At 39.7% G+C, this 27,314-nt stretch overlaps 1 protein-coding gene across 1 annotated transcript in view; it reads left to right on the forward strand.

The window, feature by feature from the left end:
- EDNRA (endothelin receptor type A) overlaps positions 1–27,314 on the forward strand; it is a 68,539-nt gene that overhangs the window by 11,989 nt on the left and 29,236 nt on the right. Inside the window, exon 2 of the mRNA XM_010839159.1 lies at positions 25,036–25,163. Coding sequence (XP_010837461.1) covers positions 25,036–25,163 — 128 coding nt within the window. The remainder of the gene's footprint in view (positions 1–25,035; positions 25,164–27,314) is intronic.

Raw genomic sequence — 27,314 nt, forward strand, 5'->3', positions numbered from 1 at the left:
TAGAAATGGTATGGACCTAACAGAAGCAGAAGATATTAAGAAGAGATGGCAAGAATACACAGAAGAACTATACAGAAAAGATCTTCACAACCCAGATAATCATGATGGTGTGGTCACTCACCTAAAGCCAGACATCCTGGAATGTGAAGTCAAGTGGGCCTTAGGAAGCATCACTACAAACAAATCTAGTGGCAGTGATAGAATTCCAGTTGAGCTGTTTCAAATTCTTAAAAGATGATGCTGTGAAAGTGCTGCACTCAATATGTCAGCAAATTTGGAAAACTCGGCAGTGGCCACAGGACTGGAAAAGGTCAGTTTTCTTTCCAATCCCAAAGAAAGGCAATGCCAAAGAATGCTCAAACTACCACACAGACTATATATAAATCTACAGTAAACAAAATACACGGTCCTGGCGCAAAAGCAGCCACATCATTGATCAATGGAACAGAATGGGGATACAAGAAATAAACCCATGCACCTATGGTCAAGTAATCTGCAACAAAGAGGGCAAGAATATACAGTGGAGAGAAGACACTCTCTTCATTAAGTAGTGCTGAGAACTGGATGGCTACATTTCCTTATACCATATACAAAAAAGAAAAATCACTCCAAATGAATTAAAGACCTAAATGTAAGGCTATGGTTTTTCCAGTGGTCATGTATGGATGTGAGAGTTGGACTGTGAAGAAGGCTGAGCGCTGAAGAGTTGATGCTTTGAACTGTGGTGTTGGAGAAGACTCTTGAGAGTCCCTTGGACTGCAAGGAGATCCAACCAGTCCATTCTGAAGGAGATCAGCCCTGGGATTTCTTTGGAAGGAATGATGCTAAAGCTGAAACTCCAGTACTTTGGCCACCTCATGCGAAGAGTTGACTCATTGGAAAAGACTCTGATCCTGGGAGGGATTGGGGGCAGGAGGAGAAGGGTACGACAGAGGATGAGATGGCTGGATGGCATCACTGACTCAATGGACGTGAGTCTGAGTGAACTCTGGGAGTTGGTGATGGACAGGGAGGCCTGGTGTGCTGTGATTCATGGGGTCGCAAAGAGTGGACATGACTGAGCGACTGAACTGAACTGAACTGAAGACCAGAAACCATAAAATTACCAGAAGAGAACATAGAACACTCTTGAACAAAAATCATAACAATATGTCTTTGGATCTGTCTCATAAGGCAAAAGAAATGAAAACAAAGATGAATAAATGAGACCTAAATAAATTTAACAGCTTTTGCATAGCAGAGGAAACCATCACCAAACCAAAAAGACAACCTAAAAAAATAGGACAAAATTATTGTAAATGATATGACTAACAGGGCTTAATATTCAAAATAAACAGTTTGTATAATCAATATCAAAGAAATTAAACAACCCAATCAAAAAATGGCCAAAGACCTGAATATACATTTTTCCAAAGACAACATACATATGGCTAACAGGCACATAAAACAATAACTTGACTAATTATTGGAGAACTGCAAATCAAAATAATAATGAGATATCACCCCACACCTGTCAGAAGAGCTATCATCGAAAAGTCGACAAATAACATAGCGAGGATATGGAAGAAAGGGAACCCTTGTACACTGTTGGTGGGAATGTGAATTGGTGTGGCCACTGTGGAAAGCAGTGTGAAAGTTCCTCAAAAAACTAAAAATAGAAATATCAAATGATGCATTCTTGGGTATATATCTAGGAAAAAATGAAAATACTAATTTGAAAAGATACATGCAACCCCATTGTTCATAGCAGCATTATTTACAATAGCCAATATGTGGAAGTAGATGAATGTACAAAGATGTGGTATATTCCTACAATGGAATATTACTCAGCTATAAATAAAGAATGAAATTCTGCCATTTGCAGCAACATGGTGGACCTAAAGAATATTATGCTTTATGAAGTAAGTCAGACAGAGAAAGGCAAATCCTATATGATACAATTTATTTGAGGAATCTAAAAAATAAAGCAAATGGACATGTATCGCAAAACAGAAAAAGGCTCACAGATATAGACAACAAACTACTGGTTACCATTGGTTTAGGGGAGTTAGTGTAGGAGATTAAGAGATACACGCTACTGCATATAAAGTAAAGAAGTATATATTGTACAGCACATGGAATTATAGCCACTATCTTGCAGTGACTTTAGTGGAGTATAATCTATAAAAACACTGAATCACTATGCTGTACACCTGAAACTAATATGATATTGTAAATCAACTGTAAGTAAGTAAAGTCGCTCAGTCGTGTCCAACTCTTTGCGACCCAATGGACTGTAGCCTACCAGGCTCCTCCCTCCATGGGATTCTCCAGGCAAGAGTACTGAAGTGGGGTGCCATTTCCTTCTCCAGGGGATCTTCCCGACCCAGGGATCGAACCCAGGTCTCCTGCATTCCAGGCAAACGCTTTAACCTCTGAGCCACCAGGGAAGCTATGTTCAATATAAAATAAAAATAAGCTAGAAATTCTCAATTTTTAAAAATTTACATATGAAATTAATGATTTCATTAAGTCTGAAGCTATTTGAATAGGAACTTTATTAATATCCCTGAATTTGTTTTTTTTTATTTTTATTGAAATATAGTTGACTTACAATATTCAGGTGTACAGCAAAGTGATTCAGGTCTTTTTTACATTCTCTTCCATTATAGATTATTACAAGATATTGAGTATAGTTTCCTATGCTATACAGTAGGTCTTTGTTGGTTATCTGTTTTATATAGTGGTATATATATTTTACGGAGAAGGCAATGGCATCCCACTCCAGTACTCTTGCCTGGAAAATCCAATGGATGGAGGAGCCTGGCAGGCTGCAGTCCATGGGGTCGCTAAGAGTCAGACACGACTGAGCGACTTCACTTTCACTTTCACTTTCATGCATTGGAGAAGAAAATGGCAACCCACTCCAGTGTTCTTGCCTGGAGAATCCCAGGGATGGGGGAGCCTGGTGGGCTGCCGTCTATGGGGTCGCACAGAGTTGGACACGACCGAAGCGACTTAGCAGCAGCATATATATTTTAATCCCAAACTCCTAATTTACCCCTCCCCCTGCTTCCCTACGGTAACCGTAAATTCGTTGTCTATGTCTGTGAGTCTATTTCTGTTTTGTGAATAAGTTGACTTGAACCATTTGTTTGGATCCCACATGTATCATATGGTATTTTTCTTTGTCTGGCTTACTTGACTTAGTATGATCATCTCTAATATCCCCAACTTTAAAAGCAACAAGTAAAGCTAACAATATTGAGCATGTTCAACATATCCAGAATCATTCATTTCAAGATATAAAAAGTAATGGCGCATGTGTCTTTGCCAAATATTGAATAACGTACTATGCCCCAATCCCGCATGAGTTTTATGTCACATAAAGCAATTCTATAGAATATCTGCCTTAAAAAGAATATGTGAACTTTTAACTTAGTTTCAAAAACAAAAATGTCTAGAATACTCCAGAATCTCTAATTTTGTGTCATGTATATCACAAATGCTGTGTGTCTCTGCCTATTTCCTTCGTTTCCACAAATTTGATGTTCTTATAAAAGCTAAACCTATGAAAATTAAGGTAGTGTTATATCATTTAAGAGCCATAATACTTTATAAACTTTTTAACATTTTACTGAAGTATAACATACATGCAGGAATAAAAATGCACATAAGTGTCAGCTCTGTGAATTTTCACCAAATGAACTTGATCCTGTGGACCCAGGATCAAGAATTAGAACATTACCTGCACCCAGAAGTCCCTCAGTCACTAACTTTCCAAACTCCCAAGGCAACCACTTTCCTGACTTCTAACAGCATGAATTTGTTTTCCTACTTCTGTGTTTTATATAAATGGAACCATACGGTAAATATTCTTTTCTGTCTGACTTCCTTTGATCAACATGATGTTTGTGAGAGTAACCCATGCTGTTGGGTTTAGCTGTAGCTCATTCGTTCTCGTTATTGTATAGCACGTCACTGTCTGAATATATCACAATTTATTTATTCATTCTACTTAAATAGGCATTTAAATAGCTTCCAATTTTGAGCTCATACAAATAGTGTGAACATATATATTGCTGAAATATATATATATATAGATATAAAGACAACATCTTATACATTTGTATATACTTAAACATCAACATATATATCTGTATACTAGATATGCTTTAAATATAACTCTTGAGCATAATCCTTTTATATTTTGATCAGAATTTTAGAGAGCCACCAGGGCATGTACAGGGAACTAGGCAGAATTTCCTAGGCAGAATTCTTTTCTAAACACTTTAAAGACTTGTGTGGCTTATGTCCGAACTTTGTTCATTATAATTCTTCTTGGCATTTCAGGCAAATCCACTATCTGCCTTCATATTGGATAATCCCCAAATCAATTCACACATTTACTAAGTGTCTACAAAAAGCACAAAGAAATCTGGGACAGACATGCCTCTGAGTGGCTGGCATTCCATGTTGAGGATACAAACATATATTCCATCAAGTTAGCCTGACTGCCAGGGGAATTTTATATTCCACTGTTTTGTTAAAATTTGGAGGATCACTGAACACAATTTTACTGGGGAAAAAAATTACATTTTGAATGTAAAACACCTATTTTCTTTAAAAACAGAGAAACTGTCATTTCTCCTTCTCCTAAAGTAATATATACAGCTATACCAAAATTAATCAAATTACTCCCCAGAGACACAAAGATAAAATTAGGTTTCAAGCCTTTTCCATTAATGCTACAGCTAATGGTCATTTATTTTAAAACTTTACAACGCCCCATGAAACACAGATTAAAAAGCACTGATTTCAGACAGTAAATGTTATGAGAGTTTAAGTTAGATTGATGAAATTTTCCAGACAATCTCTCTGAGGTTATTTTTGTTAAATGACATATTTGGGGTATGCCAGTTGCTTGGTAAAACTTGGAGGTTTAGTTGTAATCGGGTTGCTACATTATTCTAAGACAAGATTGGTAAGAGAGGGTTGTTACAGAAATTTACCAAATTGTAGCATATAAAGACAGATCTATTAATAAAAGAAAATCTTCCTAATATCAACACCCAAATTTGCATTGCAACATCCCTAGAGAAAAATTTTATTTATCAAAACCACTGACTAGATTTTAAATGGAACACAGCAGTGGTCTTACAAGGCACTTAATACATCCTCCCAAGAAGGTATTCAGAACTGCATGAACACTGGGTTTTACAGTCTTATGATCATGCTTTTAACTTTAAAGGTAGATGATTGGTTGAGACTTTTCCTGCTTTTTGGTCTGAGCAAATAGTTAGCCTCACAGTAATATTTTTATTGGTTTTATGGTGTAACCTTAAAATTGCTTCCAGCTCCTGGATTACCATAAAGGAGGGAAGTAAATCCACAGGGAGTCTGGAAGCATGAAGGTGATATTCCAGGGCCTAACTTGCAAACAGTGAGTGCTCACCACTTCAGCTTAATCCTGTCTGATTCTCTGACCCAGGCATGGGTAAACTACACCATGAACCAAATCTGGCCCAAAGCCTATTTTTGTAAATGAAATTTTATTGGAACACAGCCACACCCATTGCTTACATAAATGGTTTCGACAGATACCAGAGGATCTGCAAAGCCTAAAATATTTACTATCTAACAAAATGCTTTTGAACTGTGGTGTTGGAGAAGACTCTTGAGAGTCCCTTGGACTGCAAGGAGATCCAACCAGTCCATTCTGAAGGAGATCAGCCCTGGGATTTCTTTGGAAGGAATGCTGAAGCTAAAACTCCAGTACTTTGGCCACCTCATGCGAAGAGTTGACTCATTGGAAAAGACTCTGATGCTGGGAGGGATTGGAGGCAGAAGGAGAAGGGGACGACAGAGGATGAGATGGCTGGATGGCATCACTGACTCGATGGACGTGAGTCTGAGTGAACTCCGGGAGTTGGTGATGGACAGGGAGGCCTGGCGTGCTGCGATTCATGGGGTCACAAAGAGTTGGACACAACTGAGTGACTGAACTGAACTTAACCATTTATAGAAAAGTTTATCAACCCCTGCAGCATCTCACCAACTGCCCTGGCCCTGCCTTTCATCTCTGTCTCTCATCCTCCCCCATTTTGTCCCATAGCAGGTCAGAGCTCAAGAACTGAACCTCAGAATATGAGTAAGCCTTCATAACCTTCGCTATTCTTAAGTGACTGATGCCCACAACCACCAAAATAGTAGATGGCATGATCCCAAGAGATCAAAGTACATTTCTTTTTTAAAATAGTTTTGTGACTGATCTGAAATAAATCACTGATCTTTCAAATCACTATCTTTTTTCAAGATTTTTTTTCCTTAATATGGACCACTTTTAAAGTCGTTACTGAATTTTGTTACAGTATTGCTTCTGTTTTTGTTTTTTGACCACGAAGCACGTGGGATTTTAGCTCCCCAGCCAGGGACTGAACCCACACCCCTTGCATTAGAAGGCAAAATCTTAACCACTGGACAACCAGGGAAATTCCTTCAAGTCATCATCTTTGTATGAAGAAATAAAGATGGGCCATCTCATGGAATCCCATCAAGGACAGTGACACATAGTCAGCCTGTTCCTGAGGTGACTGCTGACATAAATGAGTCGAACAACCCAGGGCTATTACCTTCCCTCTGTCTTCCCCATTTATGTTAGCAAACTTCCAAACTTAGTTTCCTGGAAGGTCTTAGCAACTGGGTATCCATCAAACCTGTTGGACAAAACTGTATGTTTTCTGATCAAAATTGAAGAAGTTTTCAATTCTTTGTCACACACTTAGAGACATTCATTCCATTGTCTTTCAAGCAATAGGTTGCAGCTCTGAACCAAGGGACTTAATCTTCAAGCAGAAATTCATGTTGCAGTTAAAAAAGAAAAAGAACAAAACAAAGACATAGTTTCCATTCATTTCAGGGAAATTTCACACAGAAGAAAAAAAGAGAGGTACTCTCCAGAGATCTTAAAGATAAAAGCTTTACATACTTAAAATTATTTGATCTGAAAAATCACTGCATTTTATATTTCTTTGATAGACCAGTTAAACTTTATGGTCATAATTAAACATAGATGAATTTCTATCTCTGGGCTATAAAATTCAAGGAATATTTATTTGATAATGGGCAGAACTATTCCAGTAGAACTATTCCAAACCCTAAAAGATGATGCCATCAAGGTGTTGCATTCAATATGTCAGCAAATCCGGAAGACCCAGCAGTGGCTACAGGACTGGAAAAGGTCAACATCCGAATTTCCAAGAAGCATAGTACTAACAAATGTGCTAACCATCAGACAATTGCACTCCCATGCTAGTAAGGTCATGCTTAAAGTCTTGCATGCTAGGCTTCAGCATTGTGAGAACCAAGAACTTCCAAATGTCCAAGCTGGGTTTAGAAACAAAGAGAAACCAGAGATCAAATTGCCAACAGTCGGTGGATCATGGAGAAAGCAAGGGAATGCCAGAAAAATATCTCGACCTCTGTTTCATCAACTATGCCAAAGCCTTTGACTGTGTGGATCAAAATAAACTGGGGAAGCTCTTAAAGAGATGGGAATACCAGACCATCTTACCTGTCTCCTGAGAAACCTGTGTGCAGGTCAAGAAGCAACAGTTAGAACCCTGTTAGGAACAATTGATTGGTTCAAGATTGAGAAAGGAGTACAACAGGGCTGTCTGCTGTCACTCTGTTTGTTTAATGTATATACTGAGCACATCATGAGAAATGCCGGGCTGGATGAGTTACAAGCTGGAATCAAGATAGGCAGGAGAAACATCAACAACCTCAGATACGCTGATGATACCAATTTGTGGCAGAAATCAAAGAGGAACTAAAGAACCTTTTGATGAGGGTGAAGGAGGAGAGTGAAAGAGCTGGCTTAAAACCAAATATTAAAAAAACTAAGATTATGGCATCTGGCCCCACTACTTCTTGGCAAATAGAGGGAAAAGGTGAAAGAAGTGACAGATTGCCTCTTCTTGGGCTCTAAAAGCACCACGGATGGTGACTGCAGCCATGAAATCAGAAGACGTTTGCTTCTTGGCAGGAAAGCTATGACAAACCTAGACAGTGTTTTGAAAAGCAGAGACATTACTCCTCCAACAAAAGTTCGTATAGTCAAGGCTATGGTCTTCCCAGTGGTCACATACAGTTTTGACAACTGGACCGTAAAGAAGGCAGAGTGCCGAAGAATTGATGCTTTCAAAGTGTGGTGCTAGAGAAGACCCCTGAGAGTTTCCTGGACTGCAAGGAAATCAAACCAGTCAATCTTAAGGGAAATCAACCTTGAATACTTATCGGAAGGACTGATGCTGAAGCTGAAACTCCAGTTTTTTTGGTCATCTGATGCGAATAGCTGACTCATTCATTGTAAAAGTCCCTGATGCTGGGAAAGATTTGAGGGGAGAAGCAAAAGAGGGCATCAGAGGATGAGATGGCTGGATGGCATCACTCATGCAATGAACATGAACTTGGGCAAACTCCAGGAGATGGTGAGGGGCAGGGAGGCCTGGCGTGCTGCAGTCCATGTCACAGAGAGTCGGACACAGCTGGGTGACTGAACGACAGCAATGGACAGAAAGGCCTGTCACAGACAAAGGGGAAGCTGGGGAAACATACAAGACCTATCCATGTTCCTTCTTTTTTAAAACTGTATATGTATCTATGTGATTTTGTGGCACAGGTATTATCTGTATACAACAACCTTTAAAAATTATTGGGGAAGGAAGGGGGAGCTACAGGGGATGGGAGGAAGAAGACAGAGTTGGGTGATGGAGATTCATCCTTGAGACCCCACTGTTAGCCACTGTGTAATTCAGCAGTCACACTAAGACTTTTGGATATGTGTAAGAAAGGAGGGAAGTGAAGGAAGGAAGAAGAGAGGGAGGGAGCCTAGACTCTCAGAATGTTGAGGTATCAACGTTTGTAGTTCCAATTATGTGAACCAGAACTTGGAGCTATTTATAATTTTACAGACACCAATCCAGCAGGCGATGGAATACAGGCAGTCTCTCAGCTGATGGGCCCAATTCTACCTCTACTGTGGTTTTGAAATTTTTTACTTGTTTGCAGTAACTGTGATGAACTCTGATGAAGTGATAAATATTTAGTTTGTGGAAATGGCCCAGAAGAAAAAGCTGGTACTAGAATTGAACATGTCTAATAAAGTGTTATTTCTTAGCTGGAGACTGGAGAGAAGCAGGTGATTTAGGACTTAACATCCGTCATTTGGGGCTTTCCAGGTGACTGACTGGGTAAAGAATCTGCCTGCAATGCAGGAGACTCGGGAGAAATGAGAACCAAACGGGGGAGCAGTTTGCAGGGAAGATCCCCTGCAACCCACTCCAGTATTCTCACCTGAAAAAAATCCCATGGACAGAGGAGCCTGGTGGGCTACGGTCCACAAGGTCACAAAGAGTCGGACACAACTGAGCGACTAAGCACTCACAGCAAAGAGTTCTTACACTTGACACCAAAAGCACAATCTAGAAAACAGATAAACAAGACCCCATCAAAATTTAAAACATTCACTCAGCAAAAGACCTTCTTAAGAGGATGGAAAAATCATCAACACGATGGAAAAACAAACTACAGATTGGGAGAAAATATTTTCAATCAGCATGTCTAATTAAAGGAGTAGTTTCTAGAATTTATTAACAACAACAGCAAAATTCAAAATTCTAAATTCAACAACAACAGCAAAAAACCTTCAAACAGGGACTTCCCTTGTGATCCAGTGGTTAAGAATCTACCTTCCAATGCAGGGGACAAGGTTTGAATCCCTGGTCAGGGAACTAAGATCCCACAGGCAGCAGATAAACTAAGCCCATGAGCCACAATTACTGAACCTGTGCACCACAAGTAGAGAAAACCCATGTATCACAACTAAGACCCAACATAGCAAAATAAATAAATAACTTTTTAAAGATTAATATTTTTTAAAATCCAGGCAGAAAATGAGCAAAAAAAAATGAATAGAAATTTTACTGAAGAAGATATGAAGATGGTCAATAAAGACATGAAAAGATGTTCAACATTATTAGCCATTCAATTCAGTTCAGTTCAGTCGCTCAGTTGTGTCCAACTCTTTGTAACCCCGTGAATCCAGCACACCAGGCCTCCCTGTCCATCAGCAGCTCCCAGAGTTTACTCAGACTCATGTCCATCGAGTCAGTGATGCCATCCAGCCATCTCATCCTCTGTCGTCCCCTTCTCCTTCTGCCCCCAATCCCTCCCAGCATCAGAGTCTTTTCCAATGAGTCAACTCTTTGCATGAGGTGGCCAAAATATTGGAGTTTCAGCTTTAGCATCAGTCCTTCCAATGAACACCCAGGACTGATCTCCTTCAGGATGGACTGGTTGGATCTCCTTGCAGTCCAAGGGACTCTCAAGAGTCTTCTCCAACACCATAGTTCAAAAGCATCAATTCTTCGGCACTCAGCTTTCTTCACAGTCCAACTCTCACATCCATACATGACCACTGGAAAAACTATAGCCTGGACTAGACGGACTTTTGTTGGCAAAGTAATGTCTCTGCTTTTTAATATGCTGTCTAGGTTGGTCATAACTTTCCTTCCAAGGAGTAAGCGTCTTTTAATTTCATGGCTGCAGTCACCATCTGCAGTGATTTTGGAGCCCAAAAAAACAAAGTCTGCCACTGTTTTCACTGTTTCCCCATCTATTTGCCATGAAGTGATGGGACCAGATGCCATGATCTTCGTTTTCTGAATGTTGAGCTTTAAGCCAGCTTTTTCACTCTCCTCTTTCACTTTCATCAAGAGGCTTTTTAGCCCTTCTTCACTTTCTGCCATAAGGGTTAGGGAAACCAAAATTGAAACCACAGTGAGATATCACTACATACCTAAGAGAATGCATAAAATGAAAACCCTTAATAGTAGCAAAGATGAGGAAAAATTGGGTCATTCATACCTTGTTGGTAAGAATGAGAAATTGTAGAAGCACTCTAGAAAAGAGTTTGAAAGTTTGTTATAAGACTGAACATGCAATTACCATAAGACTCAGCAATTGCTCTCTTGGGCATTTATCCCAAAGAAATGAAAATTATGTTCATGCAAAAACTTTTTCAGGCATGTTCATGGTAGCTTTATTTATAATAGCCTGAACCCCAAAACAACCCAAATGTTTTTCAATGGGTAAGTGATTAAGCAAACTATGGTACATCCATTCCATAGAGTACGACTCAGGGATTACAAAAAGAACAGGCTATTGATACACACAGCAACTTGGATAAATCTCAAGGGAACCATGCTGAGTGAGGGGGAAAAACCCAACTTCAAAATATTACATACTATGATTCCATTTAATTCCATTCATCTTGAACTGACAGAATTATTGAGATGGAGGGCAGATTAATGGTTGCCAGGGATGAGGGAGTTCAAGAGAGAGGGCAAAGGAGTGTGCTTTTTATAATCACACTTATGAGGTCATTATCAAGGATCCTTGTGGTCATGAATTTGTTCATATCTTGACTGGAGGTCAATACACAAAAATTGTATAAATACCAACAAATGATTACAGTGGAGACATCTGAATATCACTGGATCACATCAATATCAAAAAATGGTTGTACTAGTTTACATTCCCACCAGCATTATATGAGGGTTCCAATTTCTCCACGTCCTCTCTAACATTTATTATTGTCAGTCTTTCTTATTCTAGCCATTCTAGTGATGTGTAGTCGTATCTCACTGTGGCTTTAATGTACATTTCCTTTAATGATGAATTATGTTGAGCATTTTTTATTTTCATGTACCTAGCTATTTGTATTTCTACTCTGGTGAAATGTCTATTTAGGCCTTTTACTCATTTTAACTATTATATTTTTTAATTGTAGGAGTTCTTTATCTTTTTTAACTGTAGGAGTTTTCATGTTATTGTTGTTTTACTTATTTTTTAATAGAGTGAAGTTGATTTATCACACACATGTCTGACAATGGACAAAATGTTGTTTATATGAAACATCATAGATTAAAAATACATAGTATTTATATTTTAATAGATAATATTTATCCTGGACAGAAGTCCTTCATCAGATATATGATTTGCAAATATTTTCCCACTCTGTGGCTTTTCTTTTCATTTTATAAATGTAGCTTTTCAAGAGCAAAGTTTTTAAATTTTTATTAAATCTGATTTATCAAATGTTTCCTTTATGGATCACGTGTCTGGTGTCATATCTATGAAATCTTTGCCTCAGCCCAGATCACAAAAAAAATCTTTTAATTTTTTTCTGACAATATTATAATTTTAGCCCTTAATTTAGATCTGTAATCACAATTAATGTTTTTGCAGTATATAAGGTAAGCATCTAAGTTCATTTTTTTGCATAGGCATATCCAGTTGTTCTAATGCCATTTGCTAACAAGACTGTCCTTTCCTTACTGAATTACCTTGGCACCTTTGTTAAAATTCAATTGATAATAAATATAAGGGTTTATTTGTCTTTTCTTTCTTAGTCCAGTGACCTGTGTGTCTACTGTTGTGCCATCCTGTCTTGATTACTGTAGTTTATAGGAAGTTTTTAAACAGGTACTGTAAGTCCTGCTGCTGCTGCGGCTAAGTCGCTCAGTCGTGTCCGACTCTGTGCGACCCCAAGGACTGCAGCCCACCAGGCTCCTCCATCCATGGGATTTTCCGGGCAACAGTACTGGAATGGGGTGCCATTGCTTTCTCCACTATAAGTCCTACTTTGTTCTTTTTTCTCCTCCAAAAAAAAATTTTGGCTATTCTAGGTCCTTTACATTTCTATACAAATTTTAAGATCAACTTGCTAATTTCTTTGAATTTACATAGGGATTGTATTGACTCTTTGGATGAATTTAGAAAATATTGCCATCTTAACAATGCTGATCCTTCCAATCCATATAATAATAAACATTTATTTAGACCTTTTATTTATCTAGTATTTGGCAGCTTTCAGCATACATGTCTTATACTTCTTTAGTTAAATTTATTCCTTATATTCTAAGTATTTTCTTCTTTTTTGATGCAGTTTTGAATGGAATTGTCTCAATTTCATATTTGTATTTTTCATTTCTAGAAAAATAAATTGGTTGTATATATGAAAATGCAACAAATATTTGTCTATTGCCATTGTGGCCTAGGACCTGGCTGGAGTCTTCACCATTACTCTTGCAGCAGAAGCTTTTTTCCCTGCTAGTGTGCGATGGGTAAGAATACAACCAGTGTGAGAACAGTTGGTGCCACTGCTTGATGCACGCTAAAGCACCAACAGTTTTACCCACTGTCACTTTTGCACCAACAGTGCACAAGTCAACCGGTGGAAAAGGCAGTCATCTCTGTTTTCCTGATCTTGCAAATGCTATGGAAGGTTCGCCTGAACCTTGAAAGGGAATGTCCAGGGCTCCAAGGACAGCGCTTAGAGAACCACTGATCTAGATGAACTCTAAGCACCTGTCCCAGTCTAAAATGCTCTCTTTTTTCAGATCTAAGATAAATATAATTTACCAAACTTGCAATAACATTTGCTTAAGTGACTGATTTTCATGAGTCAATATCCTTACACAATTGCTGCATGTAGAAAAATGTGCCCAGTCTTTTGAGAGAGATTAAAAGGAAATAGAACTTTGGCCCTGAATGTCAAAGAAAAAGCCTCTCTCAGCACTCAAGTGTCTATGAAAGGAAACCCAACGTCACTGTAGGCTAATGACATTAGACCCCAAATTTGTATGTTTTCTGTTCTAGGTAGCACTGAAAATAAACAAAATGCTTATAGTGGAAATATAGCATGTGTCAAATATCAAGACTGAGAGGTAAAACTAGGTCAAACTCTGTTATTCTTGACGCATACAGTTTAGTATTGTCTCATTTCCAAATGTCTGGAAAAAAGGCAAAGTAGGATCAAGCTAATTTTCAAGGTTTTTTAAATCCTTAATTTTACACTATGATTTATAACAAGCCCTTAACTAGAAGCTTAAAATAGCCATTTACCTACTATTTTTTCCTGCATTTTACAGTATGGTGCCTATTATATTCTCTGGGCAAATTTTCCATGTATTTTAACTTCTCCCTGGAGAGGAATAAAATACTATTTATATAGTCAAGGTAAATAAACAGTCTCCGGGCTTCATCTATGGGATAACATAATATCTGACATCCTTCATCTTTTGGGGCGGAAAAAGGACCAAAAAAGCAAAAAGAACTAAAGAAAAAGGCAAAAAGGACTAAAAAGAAAAATGCAAAAGGGACTAAAATATTCATGGTTGGGAAGAATAAAAGAGAAATTGGGAAAACAAAATTAACCATATAAAATTAAGGGAGAGACTTTCCTAGTGGTCCAGAAGTTGAGAATCCATGTTTCAGCTGCAAGGAGCGCAGGCCTGACCCCTGGTCGGGGGACTAGATCCCACTTGCTGCATGGTGCAGCCATAAATAAATGAATATATATATATATAATAAAGTGAAGGGAGGGGTTGAGGTTAGACTAGGTCAGGGATAAATGGAGCTGATAATAATTTCAGAGAAACCAGTTACGGATTGGAGTTGTGATTTTTTTTTTTTTTTTTAATCATGCGATCCAAGAGCTGGCAGAGAATTTAGAGATAAGAAATATTGGGCCAGAACAAGATTATACCGCAGAGGAGAAAGCCACAGCCCAGAGATTTTCGACAGGGCTAGAGCTAGAAGCCAGAATTTCTCCTTCCCTGCAGTATGGCCCATCTTTCCCTCTTCTAATACTTTAGTGGGTGAAGATGCATGCCATTCTTGAGGGAAGCATGACAGTTACATGACTCAGACATCTTGAACATGTCTTCCTAATTCACTTTATGCCTCAGCTATTGCAAATTATGAAGTCTTATTTGCCAATGAATTTCTGTTAAGTATTCAAAATCACCTCAACCTTGTTTACTGTGATACATCACCTTTAGCATCAACCATATTCTTTGTTCTCCACAAGACACATATGGTATCATTTTCTTCACACCACATACCATATCTTAGTTGGGTCATTGTTTCCATCGACACAGGATAATTGTGAACATGTGACATACTTTACAATGAAGAACTAACCCCAGTTCTTAAGATTTTACACATTACATCATTCAATATGCTGCATGCTCTAAAATATGCCATTGGTTTTTGCTTTTTCCTACTTATTACCACCTTCCTGATAAGTTTTTTGGGACTACTACCTAAATCTACATGTAGAAATCTCTGCCAGTTATTTCATTTTGTTTTGTTCTGCTTCATTTTCACCTTCATGTTCTTATAAGTAAGTACTAGAATGGCACCCCACTCCAGTACTCTTGCCTGGAAAATCCCATGGATGGAGGAGCCTGGTAGGCTGCAGTCCATGGGGTCTCGAAGAGTCGGACACGACTGAGCGACTTCACTTTCACTTTTCACTTTCATGCATTGGAGAAGGAAATGGCAACCCACTCCAGTACTCTTGCCTGGAGAATCCCAGGGACGGGGGAGCCTGGTGGGCTGCCGTCTGTGGGGTCACACAGAGTCAGACACGACTGAAGCAACTTAGTAGCAGCAGCAGCAGCATGTGCTACCATAGAGAGTTCCTAAGATAAACAATAACACTTTTTCAATAAGTTTTGAGTCCTATTGTGTGTCCAGGTCAGAGCACTTATTTTCTATAATTAACTATAATTCCATAATTTCTATATTTTCTCCATTCAGGAAAAATCGACTTCATTCTTTCCAACGTAAAGCTTCTCTCCATTATGAATTAAATCATAAAGTACTGACAGTAAACTGTACAATCTTGATATTGAGTACTTCTCACTTTTCTTTTTTAGAGAAGTTTAATTCTTCTCCATCCAATGATCCTTTGGTTTTAGGTATACTGAAAAAGTGGAAGTCTGATAGATTCTAGATTCTAAATCAATAGATTCTAGATTGGCATCCTTACAGCAGAGTTATCAAAGAGAGATATTTCTTTTCATCCCCAGCCTCTGAGAATGAAACCCTTGGGTGACTGAGATTCTTGGAGATACTAAGCCCATATCTTGGGTGAACCATCTTTCCTCTAATGAAATAACCTTCCTGGGTTTAGAATTTTGTTTTAAAAATATTTTTTCCTCTTTTTTATTCTCTCCTTCACCTGGTTATTAACATCTATGTATTTCAGATTCTAAAAAGTGAAGACCTCAGCCAAAACCAAAACACTGAATATTGAATAGTTAAATAGATGGATAGCAGGTAGTAGCAACAACTTCAAGTTTCTGATCTATGTGCAGAGTAGCTGGAGCAGTTCCTCAAAATCCATGTTTACAGGTACTCCCAGTTACGATCTTCGATGAGTCAGGCCCTGTTCTAAGGGGCTCTGATTTCCTACCCACATCAACCATATATGGTGCAGGCTCTCTTTCATCTCTGGTTTTCACTGAGAAACACTTCTATCACATGAGTCACGTGGGTCCAAGGCCTTCATCTGCTGAGCTGCTGCAGCATGCCGCTTGCAGCTCCCTTAGGGACCATCGCATCTGTTCCTCTTCTGGGTAGACAACTCCTGGTCAGTGGGGCCCTTTGTGCCCGTGGGGTCTGCCACCACCCTGCACCTGGTAGCCAGGATGACCCTCCTTCACAGTCTCACTGGAAAAAGCAGACACAAAGCAGAGACTGATAAGGATAGGCTGTGCAAATAGCTCCCATTGCCAGATACTTACTTCTGCTAAGCACCTTCTCTGGATCATCTCTTCTGTCTCCCACAGTAAACTGGCAAGGTAGCTGCCATCACCATTTCCGTTTTCTAGAGGAGGAAACTGAGACGCATGAGGTTAACCAAGGTCATGTGCCAAGGTCATGTGATCTGAAATATAGAGGAGCTGGGATTTGGTCCAACCCAGGAAGTTGAGCCTCAGGGCCCACACTCTTTATAACGCTAAGCCGCCTGCTCTCATTCAAAGGAGTGCTTCTCCATTCCCCCTTACCCTCCACCCCCAGCCCTCATCACAAAGAGCACCCAGCACCAGAGTCGGGAACGTTTATGGAGTTTCTGCTCTGCGTCTGTCGTGCTCTCCAAATTCTAGGGCTGGCCAGGAGGTATGAGAACCCTGTCAAAGGAAAAATCGTAGGAGTAGGGCAGAAGCCATTGGTTTTGCTTTATTGATTTGATTTTATTTCATTTGACTTCTGTGAAAATTCTGCCTCAATCCTGAAGCAATTAAAGCCTCAGGGAAGAGCAAAATTCATTCTCAGTCATGCACAGTGATTTATTTCATTACAACCAATTTGAGATTTGCAACAGCCCGAAAACATGTTCTCATGAAAGGCCTCGGCGTCACAGGCTTTATTACCATGCCAGTCTGTAGTGTCAGAAGATGTAGAACATCTTTACTGCTGGTTCGATGATGTACCAACTTCTAGAATACCTCCCAGCCCCACTCCCAGAAAGGAAAAACCTTAGAACCCTACTTTTTAAAGACTATACCTGGTTCACCATGTCCAACTTCAAGTGACCTGAGTAATCCATGTTGAGGGGAAGAAAACATTTTATTTACTTTGAGGTTCCCAGCTATTACAAACTGTACTCATAAATCTCTCATTCCTCCCTAGGATGGGTGGAGTGGGATGAAGGGAAGGAGGAGAAGCCACCAGCCTCACTGGACGGGCTGGAAGGGAAATTAGCACAAAGAAAAAGGCATCCCTGGCTTTACTTATCCCATTAATAAGATGTCATGACAATAACAAAGATAATGTTCAAATAGTGGCATTAACATCTGCAATGGATTTTAAAAGGGGGGATAAATTAATTTTTATTATCCTTTTCTTCATGGTCATGAATAATCGGTATGTTTCGGTTTATAATTACAAACTATAGCAGTTCAGAATAACTAACATCTGTGCAGTGTACATTCAGTGTGTGGAGTTCCGGCCCTCCGGATGATTCTGATGGCAGCCAAAGCTTGAGAACAAGTACACTGAAGTAGTGAGTCTCAACCTTGGCTCTACGTTGGCACCACCTGGAAGCTTTAAAAACTCCTGGACATGGAGGAGAGAAAGCGGCGAGTAAAATGGAAGAGGAGGAGGTCACTGAGGGTTGGGGCGAGGGTTGGGGTGACCCACCAAGGGCTCAGAGTCATGAGTCAGATAGTGCCGCTCGGCAACTTGGGGTAAAGCCACTGCCAGCAATAATAGTTTATCGTGTTCATTAATTCATTATTTGGGGATGTCAAAACACAAATGAGAACTCCCGACCACCCATGCTCAAGTGCATGTCTTCATCATGTAAAACCAAGTTCCATTTGGAAAAAAAAAAGCAAAACTGCTGACCTTGTGTCCCAACTCAAGAGACTAGGGGGCTTCCCCAGTGGCTCAGCGGTAAAGAATTCACCTGCAATGCAGGAGAAGTGAGTTCAACCCCTGGGTGGGGAAGATCCCCTGAAGAAAGGGCTCAACAACCCACTCCAGTACCCTTGCCTGGAGAATCTCATGGACAGAGGAGCCTGATGGGTTATGGCCCATGGGGTCGCAAAGACTGAAGTGACTAAACATGCCAGAGATTCTGATTTCATTGGCCTAGGACAGGATTTTCAGTCTAAGCACCATTGACATTCTGGGCTAGATAATTGTTCACTGGAGCGCCTGGCCTGTGCATTGGATGTTTGGCGGTATCCTTGGCCTCTGCCCCCAGATGTTAATAGCCTCCCAACAAGCTGTAAAAACCAAAAATATCACAAGATGTTGTCAAATGTCCCCTGAAGGACAAGATCACCCCAGGATGAAGAGCAGTTGTCTAAAGGCATAGCCTAGACACTGGGATTTTTAAAAGCTTCTTCAGTCATTCTGATGTACAGCCAAGACTAAGAACCACTCATCAGGAGGGTTTGTATTAATAAGTGGCTTTGTGTGTGCAATGATGAATAATAGAACAATAAAACTGTGTGTAAAGTAAAAAAAAAAAAAAATCAACGTGTGTGGAAGACTCAGGCAGTCTGCCCATAAGTAAAGGACAAGGGCTTTAGGGCACAGATTTCACAGCAAGCTTTTGGCGCCTTACATTTTTGCTTACCTTCTGGTTGTCAGGTATGTTCCAGAAAACTGACATAAACAGGTACCCTGCATTTATCTAAAAGGTCACAATCACATAGAAATTGCTTTGTGCTAAGTATAGTAGTGGCTGGACAGCCTGCTTTGGGACCTACTCATTCTAAAAACAGGGTGCTTATCAGTGGATCATGTGGTACGTGTAGTTAGGTAAATCTGTGTCAATGGGTTAAAAAAAATGCAGCCTGTCAATTGCTTTTTTGATGTATTTCTAATGCAGACATTGTATTTCAAGTGGGTGTACCTTATAGAAGATATTGAGTATTTATAGGACACTTATAAAGGGAAAAAATTACTTCTCTGGAAATAGAGGAAAATAGAAAAAAATCCCAGAGAAGGCAATGGCAACCTTCTCTAGTACTCTTGCCTGGAAATTCCCATGGGCGGAGGAGCCTGGTAGGCTGCAATCCATGGGGTCGCTAAGAGTCGTACACGACTGAGCGACTTCACTTTCACTTTTCACTTTCATGCATTGGAGAAGGAAATGGCAACCCACTCCAGTGTTCTTGCCTGGAGAATCCCAGGGACAGCGGAGCCTGGTGGGCTGCCGTCTATGGGGTCGCTCAGAGTCGGACACAACTGAAGCGATTTAGCAGCAGCAGAAAAAAATCTATTGCATTTATTTTTAAAACTTTTTATTTTATATTGGAGTATAGCCAGTTAGCAATGTCATGATAGTTTTAGGTGGACAGCAAAGGGACTCCGCCTTTGGATCCTTTACATGAATATACATGTATCCATTCTCCTCCAGACTCCCCTCCCATTCTCCTCCAGACTCCTCCTCCCCATCCCATCACATAACATTGAGCAGAGTTCCCTGCGCTATATAAGTAGGTTCTTGCTGGTTATCCATTTTAAATATCGTAGTGTGTACATGTCGATCCCAAACTCCCTAACTATCCCTTCCCCTGTCCTTCCTCTGTGGTCATTTTCTAAGTCTGTGAGTCTCTTTCTGTTTTGTAAATAAATTCGTTTGCATCATTTCTTTTTAGATTTGGCACATAAGGGATTTCATATGATAGTTCTTCTCCATCTCACTTTTTTCACTCCGTACGACAACCTCTAGTTCCGTCCATGTCGTGCAGCCTGTCAATTTCATAATGTTGATTTTGACACCATCCAAATCAGCCACACAAATACAGAACTTCTACACTAATTGTGCTGTTTGCTGCTGCTGCTGCTGCTAAGTCGCTTCAGTAGTGTCCGACTCTGCAACCCCATAGATGGCAGCCCACCAGGCTCCGCCGTCCCTGGGATCCTCCAGGCAAGAACACTGGAGGGGGTTGCCATTTCCTTCTCCAATGCATGAAAGTGAAAAGTGAAAGGGAAGTCGCTCAGTCGTGTCTGACTCTTAGCGTTAGTAGTGCTTTAATTTTCAGGTGCAGATCAGGACTTTAACTACTTTTTGACTGAAGAAAATTACCCTGTACTAGAACCACACCAGGGTTCTTAAAACGAAATCCATACTCGGCAGATTGCCCTCTGCTGCCTCAGTGGCCCTGGACTATTCCTCTGCGCCCACCTGAGTGCTCGGTTGGACCACAGGACGGGCGTCCTCTCAGGCGCTGCGCTGTGCCTCTCATCCAGCTGCACAGTCTCAGCGAGAGCAAGGGGAGGGCTCCCCACGCAGAATCTGGCAGCTCCTCGCCGCTGCGGACTTTTCAGCAGAGCTCTGATCTCCCGCCTCCTCCAACAACTAGTTGAAACAGCGCCTTGTTTGTTTCCACATAAAGAGTGGAAATACGACTTCCGGATACTGTTAAACAACGTTTAAATAGTAAACTATAAGATGATTGCGTTTTCTGAGGCAAAGTGGTACTGTCAGATTTCAAAATGTGAAAGTTATTTTCCTGAATTAGTGAACTGAAATCATTCATTACTTCAACACCTACAGGGTACTAGGTACCCTGTGATGCTCCTGGAAGTTATAAATATGAGGGTTACATAAAAGCACAGACCCTTTTATGCAAAAATAAGCTATGACTGCTCCAAGGTGCCAGATTAACCCTTGAACCAATCAGACTTGTTAATTTGTCAGACTGGTTTGGTTTCTCTTTCATTAAATTGTTCATAACTTAATGGTAATGAAATCAACTAGTTCTTTTACCATGGTCTGTTTATCCTAAGCAGTTCTTTATCTTTTCCTAGTCTAAATTGTTTTCCTCAACGTGCTTTTAAAAATCAAAACCTTTTAATTAAGTAATAGAACCAGTTCTCAGAAATCTGCTGTAGGAAAAAAAGATCATAATAGACTGCTGAAAGGTATTATTTCCATATGCTCTCATTTTTTTTCTTAAATGGCACATCTTTTATGTACAGAGGGAGTTTTCTGGAAGAAAACACACTTTATAATTAACTATGATTGCCTTTGGGCAGAGAATTTAGAGTTCTTGAATAGAAGGGTGACTTCATTTTCATTATATAAGTTTTTATACAGCTTAACTTTTGCAATTTTAAATACTGTATTTCCCATTTTATATGCTAGTAAATAACAGAAAGTGTGCATTTCCAGTAACCTTTCTTAAGCTCCAAAATGACTCCTCTAAATAAGAGAAAAATAGGTGAGCTACACTCTATGTCTCTTTGCCTTCCTTTTGTATATGTTTTCTTGCTAAGGCAGAGCGGTCTGAAAGGAGTCTTCGAGTATAAAATACTCCAACATTGGTTCCATGAAAGAGGTTAACAGGCAGATCCTACTTGAGGTTGAATAGGTAAGGTCATGACAACCCACTCCAGGATTCTTGCCTGGAGACTCCCATGGACAGAGGAGCCTGGTGGGCTACAATCCGTAGGGTCAGACACGACTGAAGCAACTCAGCATAGCACAGTACAGTTAATCAAGGCCTGCTTAAGAAAGCTGCTTTAACCAGAAAGAGAAGTTGCCGGCAGGCAGGGACCTAATTTCCTGTTGGCATCATTACAATAGTCACTGTCCATACATCCCTTGAGAATAAAGTGTGGATGTACATCAGGGGTGTCTACACTGTGATTGGACCTAAAATTTTTTTCCAATGATTTCTTTCATTCACCTCTGTCTATAATTCCCAAGAAGAATCAATGCTGGCAAAGAAAAAACAAAAAGAACAAAAATAACCAAACACTCATTTGTGTCAACAAAAAACAGTTCTGTGATCTGTTTAGTGCCCATCGATGGTGGCTCAGCAGCAAAGAATCCACTTTACTGCTTTACTTGCAATGTGGGAGATGCAGGTTCAATCCCTGGGTCAGGAAGGTCCCCTGAAGAAGGAAATGGCAACCCACTCCTGTGTTCTTGCCTGAAGAATCCCATGGACAGAGGAGCCTGGAGGGCTACAGTCCATGGGGTCACAGAAGAGTCAGACACAACTTAACGACTAAACAGTAACAGTTCTATGGTGTTAGAGAAGACTCTTGAGACTCGCTTGGGCTGCAAGGAGATCCAACCAGTCCATCCTAAAGGAGATCAGTCCTGGGTGTTCATCGGAAGGACTGATGCTGAAGCTGAAACTCCAAAACTTTGGCCACCTGATGTGAAGAGCTGACTCATTAGAAAAGACCCTGATGCTGGGAAAGATTGAGGGCAGGAGGAGAAGGGGACGACAGAGGATGAGATGGTTGGATGGCATCACCGACTCAATGGACATGGGTTTGGGTGAACTCTGGGAGTTGGTGATGGACAGGGAGGCCTGGCGTGCTGTGGTTTATGGGGTCGCAAAGGGTCGGACACAACTGAGCGACTGAACTGAACTGATATCTTCCTCTTGAGCTCTTCCTTTCCTCCTAACCCTAATTAAGAGTTTAAGTAAGCATTGCTGTTGTCTCGTGTTGTTGTTGTGCTCAGTGTGTCTGACTGTTCGCAACCCTATGGACTGTAGCCCTCCAGGCTCTTCAGCCCATAGAATTTTCCAGGCAAGAGTACTGGAGTGGGTAGCCATTCCCTTCTCCTGGGGAATCTTCCCAACCCAGGGATCAAACCCAACTCTCCTATGTCTCTTGCATTGGCAGGCAGATTCTTTACCATCAGCCCCACCTGGGAAGCTCAAAATCTTTTTCAGTTGAGACTGGAAGAGCCTGAAACCATGCGCTGTGGGGTTTTCCAGATCATTTTCCTTAGCCCTTGTTACTTAGACTTTCACAGGATTTCAGAGTCTCCCTTGTTAAAGCCAGAAACATCCTTTTCTCTTGTTGTTGGATGTATGAATTGGAAAATTTGTTCACATGGATTTCAGGATCCTCTGTCTCCAGGAATGAACCAACCATCCAACCATAACAGTTCAACTGTTTCAAACCTTATCCTATAACAATTCCTACATGTTTAATTTAAATTTATTTATTTTAACTGAAATAAGCCAGAAAGAAATACACCAATACAGTATACTAATGCATATATATGGAATTTAGAAAGATGGTAACAATAACCCTATATGTTTAAATTACATCTCTCTAGTCTTTACTGGAGAATTACTGTTGTGGAACAAAATACTAAATTCTCATCCTATAAAAATTAATTTTCAGGTCTTCTTTTTAGGGGGTGATTCATCCCAGAAATAAGGTTTTGTGTCTTTACTTGCATCAGGCCCTAATAACTAGCAATCAGCAATGGTATAATTATTTTTTAGCTTCATGAGAACTGAAAGTGTTTAGGGAAGTGTTTCTGTGAAGAGTTCACTGGTTGTCCTTGGACAAGAGTTTATATGGAAATTCTAAGAAGACACCAAGCAAAACCAGTAAGAATGAGAGGGAAAAAATCCCTGAGACAGGACTGAGGGAAAAGGGCTTTCAGAAAACAATACAGAAAAAGGGGGGAAATATGTTTAAAAGTCATACAGGGTCTTAGCCATAAAGAATATAATTACAGAGAGAGCCCTATGTTATTAAATTTTCAAAATGCATACGTTCTGATTTTGTATTTCTGGAGTGACAGTTTCCCAGCCTCTTTCCATGGACTCATATCAATGATGACACCAGCCATGAAATTAATCCTCAATATTTTAGACATGGTAGAACAACATTGGAAGGTCAACTTAGAGTTAGTATGGCAATGGGTGCTTTGAAAAAAAAGAAAATTTTGTCAAATTAGCATGGTATTATTTCCTATTGAGTAGAGTAAGTTTAAGTTCTGAGTCACTAAGCAAACATTAGAAAGGAAGTCAATGCCATTTTTACTCTTGAAAAGACATCATATATTCAGTGGGGACTTCCTCCCTCTATTTACATAGCTACGCTGTTATTTAAGCCCATGCTTCTAGTACAATACCTAAGTAGATGAATACCAGCAACTCACAGAGGACTTGTGTTCTTGCTACTTATCACAGCCACTAGAGGGTCATCACTTTCTCCTTAGAATTTCAAAGATTTCAAACTGTCAACATGGAAGAAGAGACATTCCTGCAAGCGCTACAAACAGGTCACAGTAACCACATTTTCCCATGTGATAAAGAGAAATCTGAGCCTAAACAAACATCACTGGTGTCATCCCTGCTAAAGCAAGGCAGCCTGTTAAGCATGGAGGAAAGCGTGAGTTCCAAGTGATTTTAGGTGTTAGCCAGTTGACAAAGCTAGTATATCCTAAACCACTTCATTTTCCCAGTATTCTCCATAACATCTTGTTCAGAAATTTGGCTGCTTGTCAGGAGTGAATATAATCTCCCAATGCCACTGGTTGAAAATGACTCATTTAACCCATGACTTTGTAAGAACTGATTAAAGATGACTTCCTGCTTCTTGGTTAAACTGTCATCCAAACCCCCAACTTTTGCTCCTCTGAAAAGTGGGCCAAGTGACCATGTCCTATAAGATCAAAGATTTATCTCTTGTTATTATATTTATCATTCTCCGCATCTTTCAGGGTTAGAAAAACTTGCTGAAGCATTAAAATATGAAAAGATAATGACGATGATAATCTCCTGCTATCACTCCAACTGAAAAGCATCATCAATGATAAAATTTAGAAGTTCAGAAGTGTGATTAGAAATGTGTGTCCAAGTGTTCCGTGCTGGCTCTGCCATTTGTCTTACACGCTTTTCCCTTTTTCAGCTGCTGGCTGGGCGCTGGCCTTTTGAACAAAATGACTTTGGCGTTTTCCTCTGCAAGTTGTTCCCCTTTTTGCAGAAGTCCTCAGTGGGGATCACCGTCCTTAATCTCTGCGCCCTAAGCGTTGACAGGTAATGTGGCTCTTTCTCCTCACTCTTTTGTTGGGTTTAGAACAGTATTTTTCTCAGAAAGAAGAGAACTCAAGGAGTTTTGAGAGCGGATGCCCAGGACAGTGGTTCATTGGTTCCCAGGAATTAAACTATTATCAATCTTGCTGTACTGTTCAGAATTATTTTCCACAGTTGCTGATTACTAGCCATCTTTGGTTTAGGCAAACTTGCATCTAGACCATTTTGCCAACTATATCCATTTGACATCCTTATGGCGATGAGCTATCAAGGAAGCCCAAGGAATATGTTAGATGGAATGAACTTTGGAAAAGGAAATTCTAGGACATCCAAACTCTGTATTTTCAGTGGTAGATTTCTCATTGGAAACAAAAAGAAGATATGGCTCAATTATATTTCTAAAGCTTGATTCCTTGAACTGAATAATGAGTACTCAGAATTATATTCTAATCTATGCTTGAAAGTCTTCCTAAAAAGAAAACAATAGAAGTGCCTTTTCATCCAGCTCTGAAAAACCCATCAAGTGTCTCAAAGTCTTTCCAGAATTCTTCTCAAACATGGATGTCAAGACTTCTTTAAAGAGGTCTTTCTAAATTCCATGAATTTCTAGAAGGTATTTTATATATCTTCTAATTTTCATAGTGGGAATTTTATAAAAAAATGAAATTAGGAACTCTGGTGCTCTTCTATATTGAATACAGCCCTTTGAGGGCTTCCCAGGTAGCAACCTGACTGCCAATGCAGGAGACATAAGAAATATAGGTTCAATCCCTGGAGCAGGAAGATCCCTTGGAGGAGGACATGGCAACCCACTCCGATATTCTTGCCTGGAGAATCCCATGGACAGAGGCGCCTGACGAGCTATGGTCCATAGAGTCACAAAGAGTTGGACATGACTGAAGCAACTTAGCATGCACGCATAATCCTTAGCAAACGCTGTTTAATGGCCTACTTAAGTGGTTTACCTACAATTTAGAAGAGGTCTTCATTTTTCCTTTCACACTTTAACAATCACTTTATCAGAGCACCCAAGTCCCATCAACATAGAAATAAAAGGCCCACTTTCTTAAAGAACAGTGTAAGTGTTTACGGATATTCTGTTATTTATCATTTACAATTAATTTTCAGGACCAAAACTTTTATTGTTAAACCATAAAGATATTCATTCCATTGGTAGTAGAAAACTATAATGATATCCTTATTATAAATGTATGGTTATAGTAATTGTGAAACACTAAACAAAATGTTTAGTGGTATTATTAAAAATAAATTTATTGCTGAAATCAAAACAAAGAACATTTCATTAGCATTTAAGTTGCAGTAAGGTATTGACAAAAATGATAAACACAGCAATGGTAAAAACAAAGATTATAAATAAAATCATGAATAATTAGGATTCACAGTGATTCTCAGGAAAACCTGAGGTCTACATAGGTTTCTTCTGCATCACATCAAATGTTAAAGGCTGTTGCATACAAATATTTACATACCATAAGTAGCCACTGTATCACTTCAACTTAACAAATAACTGTTACTTGTGACGATGTCTCAAAATATGAGCAAATAATCTGGATTTTATTCACTAGTGAATTCTCACTCTGCTGTTCCCACTCCTAGCACCCCAATAACATCATTTTTAGATAATACAGTACTTATGAGATGTAAAATAATCATGACAATTTTTTAAAAAATTGTGTTTCCTATATGCAAATTCTTCCTACATGATATTCTTAAGTGTTAAAAAACTACAATTGTGAAACAATGTGGTATACACCCATAAATACATTGACAAATCAATGGGGGAAACAGAAACAGGTTTCAAAGTGTACAAGAATATAATATAGGCTGAAGTCACTTGGATTGTAACAAGAAAAGGGAAGATTCATCAACAAATAGTGCTATGTACCATCTGGGGGAAAAACATGTTAAAGGCTTATCTTGTGCTACATATCAATAATATTAGTTGCAATGACTCAGCTCAGTTCAGTCGCTCAGTCGTGTCCAACGCTTTGCGACCCCATGGACTGCAGTGCACAAGGCCTCCCTGTCCATCACCAGCTCCCGGAGTTTACTCAAACTCATGTTCATTGAGTCGGTGATGCCATCCAACCATCTCATCATCTGTCATCCCCTTCTCCTCCTGCCCTCAATCTT

Source organism: Bison bison, unplaced genomic scaffold, assembly GCF_000754665.1.
Source record: "Bison bison bison isolate TAMUID 2011002044 unplaced genomic scaffold, Bison_UMD1.0 scf7180017864114, whole genome shotgun sequence".
NCBI lineage: Eukaryota > Metazoa > Chordata > Mammalia > Artiodactyla > Bovidae > Bison > Bison bison.